Raw genomic sequence first — 10,552 nt, 5'->3', positions numbered from 1 at the left:
AACTCTTCTATATCTCTCCTTCCAAAGATGCCATGCAATGTAAGCCGAGAGGGTGGTTTCCTCAGCAACCCTGGCTGGTGTACCGTGCTTCCAAGAGAGCATCTGCCACCAATCAGGAACCGAAGATGCCGAGCTCACAACATTGCAAATCCTGTTGTTGGTGCCCTGGAATATAGTAATATAGTACTCCCTTCGTCCTAAAATAACTGTCTTAAGCTTAGTACAATTTTGTATTAGAGCTAGTACAAAGTTAAGACAGTTATTTTGGGACGGAGGGAGTAATTGAAAACCGGTGGTGGATATGAAAGTGAATAAGCTTCCACGTTGGACGGAGTTCAAACATAGTAAACCGGTGGTGGTAAACAAAGATAAACACATCGGCAAATGGAGTTCATCATATTTTATCTCTCACTCACGTATTTATATTAAATGTTTTTTTACTTCACATTGATTTATCTTGTCAAAAAATATATGCTATTTATATTAGACTAGCAAAAGGGCCCATGCGTTGCAACGGGAGAAAGAAATACCACACGGCACACATTCTTAATTTATAAAAAATGTCTATAATTTGAAAATTTATAGTTACGATACAAATAAAGATGGTCTTATCCTACAAAAATGCAGTTCAAAATTTCACAGTTCTTCCATTTTAACACGGCTTGCATGTAGATTTAATACATCCAAAGAATCAGTCAAGTGACCTTCAGTTTCATCTCTAATCCTGATTTTGTTGACGTGTTCATCCCCAACCCGGATGAGTACCGGTATGAAATAAAGACGAATAATGACTTATTTATTAAGATTGCACCCTAGATAGTATTTTTATTAAACGTTTAACAGATAAAATAATATCATATTTAAATTCTACATATTTTTCTAATCAAATTCCATGTATAATATGTTAAATTTGGAGTTACGGTTTAAAAATATAAGTATTTTAAAAAATATTTAATATATACTACTAGTTTAATGTCATAAACAGTAAGGGCTTTTTTTTATAAAATCACCTCGGTGGGTTTTCCGACGGAAGCGATAGCCTCTTTATTATTAGGTAAAGATTATAAGATTCTATCATGTAAGTTGACATTACATTATGTAAAATTGATTTACTACAACTAATTGATTTAATAATGACATGCCACGTTATTTATTAAGATACATATTTGAACGTATGATTATATTATTCATGACTAAAAATAGATTTTCTTGTGTTGATCTTAAATTATAGTATGCTATTAAAATTGTTTTCTTTTACTTTGAAATATTTTGCTATCGATGGGAAGATCATGAAATGGTATGAACCATTTTGTCGTTTTTGTCGTTTTTTTTCTTTTTATTATTATTTTCTGTTTCTGTTTCAAAAAATATTTTGGATTTTCAAAAAATGTTCTTAAAATACGAAAAATGTTCTTAAATATCAAAAAATGTCCTTGCTTCCAAACATGTTTCGAAACTTTATCTTTTTTCAAACTTCATTTCTAAATTCAAAAAATGTTCCGGATTTTCAAAAATTGTTCTTCAAATTCTAAAAATGTTTTTGTATTTGTAAAAAGTTTTCTAAAATTTTCAAATAATGTTTTGGATTTTTTTTAAATGTTTGAGGTTTTCAAAAAAAAGTTCTAGGTTTTCAAAAATTATTCTTAAAATTCGAAATATATTTGAAAATTGTTCTTGATTTAAACATGTTTAAAAAATAGTTCGAGCTTCCAATTATTTTTTATTTTCTAAAAAATTTCTCGTTTTTCAAATTTGTTTACAAGTATCAAAAACATGTTCATGCTTTCAAATTTGTTTCCCTTTTTAAAAAATGTTCAAAATTGATCGCGCTTCCAAATTTGTTTGGGGTTTTTCAAAATTGTTTTTTTGTTTCAAAATTTTGTTCTCAAGATTTTAAAACTGTTCCAGTTTAAAAAAATTGTTCGTGCTTTCAAATTTGTTCAGGATTTTAAAATATTATTCTCGATTTCAAATTTTGTTCTCAAAATTCAAAAAATGTTAGTTCTTTAAATTGTTTTTTTTCAATTTTTTTCGGGGTTTTTCAGAATTGTTCTCCTTTTCAAAATTTTGTCCTCAAGATTAAAAAAATGTTCGTGCTTTAAAAAATTGTTTGCGTTTCCAACATTATTCATGATTTCTTTGAATTATTCACAGTTTCAAAATTTCTTCTTGAAATTCAAATAATATGTTTGATTTAAAAATGTGTTCACGCTCTCAAACTTGTTCGGATTTTTTCAAAAAAATTTCCTTTTCAAAATTTTGATCTCAAGAGTCAAAAAACTTCATGCTTTAAAAAATTGTTAGTACTTCCAAATTTTCTTCGAATTCGAAAACTGTTTTTGCTTCATATAGAAAAAGAAAAGGAAAAAGGAAAGAAAAAATGAACGAAAAGAAAGAAAAAAGTAACAGACAAAAAAGGAAAGAAAAATCGTTTTCTGTGTATTTCTTTTTTTCAAAAAATGATCTGGTTTTGAAAATATATTCTTCAAATTCGAAAAATGTTTTTGCTTCAAATACGAAAAGAAAAGGAAGAACGTAAGAAAAACGAACTAAAAAAAGTTAAAAAAAGGAAATAAGAAGAAAAGGAAAAAAGAAACAAAAGGAAAATATTATATTTTTTTGAAATAAAAAAAACTGGCCGGCGTGCCCCTGTGCGTTACGGCTCTTCTCTGCCGCAATGAGTTTGCATACGAGATTACATTAAGGTAGGAACGGAAAATCCTATAGGACGGCGTTTGCATTAAGATGCCTGCGAACGCACAGGACATGGCGAGGTGAGAAATTAAATGTTTCTTTTTTCTTTTTTTATTTCTAAGGTTATTTTTTAAAAACTAAGTTTGTGTTTGAAAATTATTCTTGAAATTTAGAAAATGTTCTTGCTTTTATAAAAATGTTCTATTGTTGAAACTTGTTCATGTTTCCAAATTGCTTCACAATTCGAGATATGTTTGCGCTTTCCAAATTTGTTTATAATTCGAAAAATGTCCATAATTTAATAATTTTGTTCAGTAATTTGAAATTCGTTCAAGTTTCAAATTCACAATTTGAAAATTGTTCCACGTTTCTTAATTTGTTCACAATTCGCAAAAATTTCACAATTTATAATTGTGTTCACGAAATTGAAATTTGTTCGTGTTTCAAAGTTTGTTTACAAATCAAAAAAATGTTTATGGTTTCATATTTTTTCACAATTCAAAAAATGTTCACACTTTCCAAATTTGTTCGTCTTGCAAATACTCCATTCGTTTGAAAGTTTAGTCCATTTTGTACTTCAAATTGATAGTATTTGTTCATCTTTCAAGTACCTCATCATTGTGTGCACCTCATCTTTCAATGACCATTCCCTGCTCTGTTTATTGGTCTTATGTATTATGAATGAGAACTTTAATTGTATACACATGGCTTGTCGGAGCACTTTAATTATATATGATTATGGTTTAGAAGGGCTGTGCTAATTGTGTGATATGAAAACTAGTTGATACTACTCCCTCCATTCCTAAATATAAGTCTTTTTAGAGATTTCACTAGAAGACTACATACGGAACAAAGTGAATGAATATATACTCTAAGGTATGTCTATATACATCCGTATGTAGTCTTTTAGTGAAACATCTAAAAAGATTTATATTTAGGAACGGAGGGAGTATATGGCAGTTGCCATGTGAGACATCAATTTACTTACCATGACTGACCACCAGCACGATGCTGCGTACCCTTTGTCCAAGTATGAAAGGCAAGCAGACGTGCTCTGTCTCTTTTGCTGGTGCTATGAGTGAAACTCCTATGAACAATCTGGACATGGGGCAATATGTGAAAGGCAGCGATGGATTTTGGTGACTTCCAGCACTCGTTCCAGGCTGAAGTAACGACATGTGTCGATTGCCTGAACTTTCTGAACCGTTTCCGTCTTATGCATCTCACTTGTCTCGACTCATTTATGCAGGCATTGAATCGATCATCCTACAGGCCGGCTTACATAGCAATCACATTCCTGGTTGCGTTCAGCCTGGTGTGCTGTTCATATAGAAGTGTTCATGGTCGTGGGTGTACCCGGTGTTGCTGACATTTCAGAGTTCAGAGAACATTACTCGGACATAATTGCAGGAGGCTCCACTCCAGCTGCTGTGCGAGTGCAAGGTTGCCGTCGACATGCATAGGCTTTTCGATGAACCCGAAGGAGGACGTACGCTAGCTTGTCTAGGAGCTCATGGCGCCGCCGACCTTATATGCAGTAGGTCTTTTGACTGAATTTAGTGTTAACTGCATCCTCGCGGACAATTAGATTTCTTGTGGGGTTAGTGCCATGGCTCCAGTCACTTGTCATCGCCTCATCGGCGACGGTGCCCCTTAGAGTCATCTAGGATTCTCTTGAATTGATGGAGTAATCGTAATATAAGGATCCACTTATCTCTGCCTGTCTACCACCTCTACACCAGAAATGCTGCTGTCCTTTGTTTCCAGAGATGCTCAGTGTTATTCAGCGACACTCCAGTGTCCTGTGTTTGATCCTGGGAGGAAACCTTACTCCTTACACAAGGTAGAGTGTTGCCATCAGTGGACACAGTCACAATTTCATTTAGAAGACCATGTCGATCATTATGGAAAACACTTGTCTGAACTCACCCTGACCATTCGATCTGTAGGGCAGAGGAAGTCGGGGCGCTCCGTTATCTGGTGATGGTGTGCATACGGCACGTGCTGTTAGCTGCCGGTCGATGTGATCACCGTGGTGCATGTAGATTCTGTTTGTATGGAGTTAGTATTCTGCAACATAGGTAGTCCTGTTTGTATAAAGCTACTCGTACTGTCTGTGTTAAGCAGAGCAGCGTGTGAGTATAGTATAACCCACACGCGTGTCTTGAAGACAGACAAAAAGGGTTTTTCCCCGATTTATATTATATAAAGCAACCACCACAAACATTCAAGTGTCATATAAAATCAGTCAAGTCAAGATCGTTCAACACTAGTCCCCCTATATAAGGCCATTTTGGCCACTCCGGAACCGCGGGAGCTTAATTGTTGCGAGACTAGTGTTTCTGCAACCGACTGAACTGAAACACTAGACTTTGCCCAACACTAAGCATGTGAGCTAGGCTAACGAATATGTGAGAGAATGGCAACGTAACCGCACAGTAAAGCTACAATGCCTGAACAATTTGAACATCTTTAATCATGGTTAAAATAATCCAAGTACACATTGTACATCTTTAATGGCAATAAAAAAAATGCTTGATTAATATTTCTCTAAAGCTTGATTACAGAATGTAAATACATGGTTAACCTTTTCAATTAATACATTTTTCGTATAAATGAAACTATGTTTTCTACACACATTTAACATTCTTCAAATGCTTGATTAACGTTTTTCAAACATTTAATGTAAATTGTCTTTTGTAAATTCAGGTACGGAAATTCAGGCACGTACAATTCAGGTACGTAGAATGAGCGTTGGTCAATGGTTTCTATCTTTAACGGATTTCATGATGGAGACAAAGAACAACTGGGTTGTCGAATTTCAACGCGTTGCAATTGTATATCTTTTGTCCACACGTCGACTCGTAAGCAATCTTGGATTGGATAAGGTCTCCAACGCGAAATACATACCAGATCAACTTTACTGGTTATTAGTAAACTCGCGGCAATTAAGCTGCAGCTTTCATGGCCCCCGTAGCAGATGGCCGCTCATTGGTATATTAATTTACACACCAATCGTGGACCTCTTTCCTCCATTTTTTGTTCTTTGGAATTACTGATTTACAGCATAAGGAAAAGTTGAAGAAGAGCCTGGAATCACTTCTCTCTCGGATAAAAAAAAATGGGAGGATTCTTCTTTGCTCAGAGAAAGGGAAGAAAGCCTGCCCTGGTCGGGGTCGCCGTGGGAACTGGTCGGAGCGGACGACAAGGAGCTCGTTGACTCTGACGCGCCTTCTTCTTCCCAGGTACTTCATGGTCACTTGATCAGTTTTGTGTGTGGGCTGATAGATTTCGCCGCGGTTAATTAGTATGTAGTATGGATGAGCAGAGCTAGCTGCAGGAACATGTCAAACTTTTTGCCACCACAAGCCCACAACTCTTCTAGTCTAGCTAGCTAGTTAGTTTCCCCTTAATTTCTCCACCGAGCTCCGAGTTGTATCGTCTTTGATGTGGCCATGGGATCAACAGATCTAGAACAAGTTACGCATGTTTCATGGTCTTCACTATCTACTTGCCTGTTTGACATTTTTTACTTTTATTTCATTGCAACTTCTCGGTTCTTTCCGATTGGGCCTTCAGTTGTTCACTTTACTTTGGTTTGTTCATACATATCCGTTGACCTTCTATTTATTTATTTATGTAGTTATTTATTTGTGTTATATGTAGTTTCATTTGTTCGTTCGCATTGGTAGGCAACTTATATCCGGTCAAGCAACTTGTGAATCTACTGTAGAATCAGCTATATATCAAGGCAAGACAACTATTTTCTATTCAAGTTCATGGCTCATAGTTGCGATGAGGTTAAACAAAGTATATTGCTATTGGAAGAATCACTTGAAGGTGATGTTCCCACTTCTACAATTACAACATTCCATGCGATTCATGGTGGTGGCCCTGAAAAGTAAGTAGATACATGACTGCACATAGCTGTTATATATGTTGGAGAATCATATATAGTTGGACTACAATATATTTAAATAAGTATTGTGCAGGCCCTATCTTCAATATGGCTATATGCCTTTTCTGGACCGAATGAATGAACTGCCGTCCAAAAGTGAATGGCTTGAGACAAAGGGATCATCATGTATGTTAAGTAAGCTAGGTAGACAGACATTTCAAAAGCTGTTTGAAATGGTATCCTTGTGTCACACGGGGAACAAGTGTTTTACTGGTAAGTTTGAATGTGAGAATATCATATACTTACCACCGGCAGATGCTTACATGATTGATCCCTATGTAAATGCGCTGGCTGTGGATTTCACCCCTAGTGGATATAAGGATGACATTAAAGCTTTGGGTAAAGTACTTGAAAAGGTGTGCATGATGAAACTGGATTCTTCACAAGAAAAGATAGCTTATGTTGCCCATTTGCTGAAAACTATGAGGGAAATGCCATGGGGTGCTGAGTCATCTCAAACATTCAAGGCGTTCATCAGAAATCACCCTTGTATGATGTCATCCTCCAGTCGACAAGGACTTATATTGGAAGTGCATAGATACATCAAGTTTCAACACGATGATTCAATGGACCCCGTTCTACAATCTCCGTATACCTGGGGTTGGATCGCTGAATGTGATCGTGACTTCAATCCGGTATACCTCTATAACTGGCGGCTATGGCCACCGAGGGGGGCTGCATATTATGAGAATGAATGGTCATGGTTTACTTTTTGCCGGAATTTCCTTTCACATCCTAAACAAAATCTGGTATGGTCACTAGTTATTTGAGGATTTTTCTTCATTTTCCTGTGTTATTATGTCATGGTGCTATCTGGAATTTAATTGTAAATTTTCCACAGACCATACAAGAGGTAGATATTGCCATATGGTGGTACTTTGATGAGCATTTAGCGGACTTCCTGTGCCGCCTTTCCTGCACACATGAATTTAAAGTTAACATGTAAGTTTCAATCAATCTTGTTTCCAGCATGTCAACCGTATATTGAAGTAGCTACAATAATAAACATGGCTTTCTTTTGCAGTTTTGATAAAGATAGTTTTTGCACGCACCCTGCAAAATGGGAAAGGTACCAGTGCGTATTATATTATGAGCAAGTCCCAAACCTAGAGTATTCTACAGAAGAGTCAGAGTACGAGCACGAGGAAGAAAAGCCAGAGTATGCTGAAGAAGAGCCAGAGTATGCTGAAGAAGAGCCATCACCCGGCCAGATCCGGTGGCTTGGGCTCAGAAAAAGCATCTTCGTATGATAATAGCAAAAGGTTTTATCGAGTTAATACAACACGAGTGTATACAAGAAGAACAGACAAGACGTGAATTAATATGGTAGATGAGCAGTGAGGTGGCATGCACCCGCGTGCGCGCGACGAGGGGGCGAACAGAGAGGGGGGAGGCGGTGGCTCACCAAATGCAGAGGCCGGGGGCAATCCTACTTTTCTAAAAAAAAAGCGAATGATGTGTCTACTGAGATGATGCCTACAAACGTTGTGTATACTGAGTTACTAGTTCCAGCATGAATAATTTGTAGTTACTAGTTCCCTGGATATACATTTCACCTATTAGAGTAATTGTCAGTGTATGAACAATTGTTCCGATGATATAGCACTCATCTCAAATGCAGGGAATCTTTACTTATGGTGATCAGCAAATTTGAGGTGCATGTGACTCTGTTTTCCAGTAGTTTCGTGTAGATTAATTTTTACTGTAGTTTCCAAGCCAAACCGAGGGAGCTGACAAGACATGGTTCTTTTTTTCCTAATGGCAGTTCTTGTGGTCAATTGCTTTTATTCTTTCATCTGTAAGATAAGAAACTGAATGATGTGTCTACTGAGATGATACCTACAAACGTTCCAGTTGGATTAGTTTGTACTAGTTTCCACGGATGTACATTTCACCTATTAGCAATTGTCAGTGTACTGGAAAAAAAGAGTCACAATTGTTCCGATGATAGAATACTCATCACAAAAACAGGAAATCTTTATGGTGATCGACAAACTTGAGCTCATTCTGTTTTCAAGGGTATGAAAAATTGTGACTCTGATTTACAGTAGGATCAGATCCTGTACGTGATGTATGACATCAAAATTGAAATGAGTAAAGGCTCACTGTGGGAGGAGGCGGCGGAGTCGAGTGGCGGGGTCAGGGGAGGAGCGGCGACGGTGGCGTCGGGGTAAGAGACGACAGGAGCGGCAACAAAGACGTAGGGGTTAGAGACGAGAGGAGCGACGACGACAGCGTCGGGGTTGGGGACTGGAGACGGCGGTGATGTCCTCGGATCCAGCAGCCTAGTGGCATCGTGCGTAGGTTCAACGTCGCCGGAGTGGAGAGGAAGATTGGCGAGGGAGGGCCGCTGAGATTATATACCCCAACCCTTTAGTCCCGGTTGGTGGCCACAACCGGAACTAAAGGACCATTTAGTCCCGGTTGAAGCCACGAACCGAGACTAAAGGATTGGGATCCCGTCCTTTTGGCCGGCGAAATTTCACCTTTAGTCCCGGTTGGAGGCTCCGACCGGGACTAAAGGCTTGATTTCCCGTCATTTGCGCTGGCAAAAATCCACCTTTAGTCTCGGTTGTTGCCACCAACCGGGACTAAAGGGTTGGTGCTGGCACAGTCAAGGCGGGGTGGAAATTTAGTCCCACCTCGTCGGGCGAAGGCCGCTCGCAGCGGTTTATAAGCCCCGCTGCGGCTATCATCCCGAGCTCCTCTCTAAAGCAGGCAGTAAATGCCTAAATTTTATATCTGCCCTGTTGGGCCTACTTGCTACATGGGGCTGCATCTGCTGGCCCATGTGTAAATGCGTTTCTAGTCGTATGCAGACCGTCGTTGCCTAGTAGACGGGCGTTTTCTTGTATGTTACTTTTTGCTTTAACTTTATGAAAAAAAAATTTGCTATTATTTTTAGTATGTTTTTTTATGCACCATTCAAAGCCACGTGATCAATTTTCAACCCTTTTCTGGCTTCATTTTTTATTTTTCATGCATTTAATGATTTTGTTTTGAGCTAAATAACCCTGAAATTGAAAAACACTACAAATGAAATCTGAAAAGGTTGAAACTTAGCATGGTATCAAAATTTCACCCACATAGCGTGTGCTAAAAAGTTGAGAGGGTTACAAGGGATTTCATTTTTTGACATGTAACAATAGTGATATTGTAGGATCAAAGCTTGGATGATCTTATTGCTTATTGCGTCGTGACCATGGATAATCTTCACTGTTTAACATGATGATTGGGTCAACCTTCACTTTGAAGGGAGGAATTTCATTAAACTTTTCATAATCTTGTCACATGTGTGTCTTGTCCTCCACTCCCACGATGTTTCTTTTTCCTGAAATAACTATGTGGCGCTTTGTCTCATCGTATAATGCATTCGCTTCCTTATCTTTTCTTTTTTTCGGTTTGGTAGACATGTCCTTCACATAGAAAACATGCGCCACATGATTGGCTTGGATGAATAGTTCATCTGTGTATCCAAGATTGTTGAGACCCACTGTTGTCATTCCGTACTGCGGGTCTTCCTTTACCCCACCTCCTTTCAGATTGACTCTTTTGCACCGAAGCAAAGGGACCTTGAAATTTTTCCCATAGTCAAGTTCACATATCTCCTCTATGTAACCATGATATATGATGTCCTTTGGCCTATTGGTGTTTGTTGCATCAAAGCAGACGCCACTATTTTGGTTGGTGCCCTTTTTATCTTGGGCGATCGTGTAAAATGTATTTCCATTCATCACGTACCCTTTGAAAGTTAATATAGTCAAAGATGGTGTCCTGGCCAACAAGTACAGGTCATCTTCAACAATGTTGTTACCCATGAGATGTGTTTGCAACCAACCGCCGAAAGTCCTGATGTGTTCAGTGTAATCCATTCGTCAGACTGCTCCGAGTGTTTGGAGC

The 10,552-nt window shown here is 38.0% G+C and overlaps 1 protein-coding gene across 2 annotated transcripts; it reads left to right on the top strand.

Annotated features, from left to right (window-relative positions):
* Positions 1-5,645: 5,645 nt before the first annotated feature.
* On the top strand, positions 5,646-8,283 carry LOC123410473. Of its 2 annotated transcripts, none has more exons than XM_045103420.1 (5): positions 5,646-5,939; positions 6,387-6,595; positions 6,687-7,401; positions 7,494-7,594; positions 7,677-8,283. In XM_045103420.1, the coding sequence occupies exons 2-5, from the start codon at positions 6,474-6,476 to the stop codon at positions 7,900-7,902; spliced, it is 1,164 nt and encodes a 387-aa protein (XP_044959355.1). In that variant the 5' UTR covers positions 5,646-5,939; positions 6,387-6,473; the 3' UTR covers positions 7,903-8,283. The 2 variants fall into 2 exon arrangements, with proteins under 2 accessions (XP_044959355.1, XP_044959354.1); XM_045103419.1 differs by having other exon boundaries at positions 6,361-6,595.
* The last annotated feature ends 2,269 nt before the right edge of the window (positions 8,284-10,552 follow it).

The sequence above is a fragment of the Hordeum vulgare genome, chromosome 7H, assembly GCF_904849725.1.
Source record: "Hordeum vulgare subsp. vulgare chromosome 7H, MorexV3_pseudomolecules_assembly, whole genome shotgun sequence".
Classification (NCBI taxonomy): Eukaryota; Viridiplantae; Streptophyta; class Magnoliopsida; order Poales; family Poaceae; genus Hordeum; species Hordeum vulgare.
The sequence above is the reverse complement of the archived record's forward strand: the minus strand, read 5'-3'. Positions and strand labels throughout refer to the sequence as shown.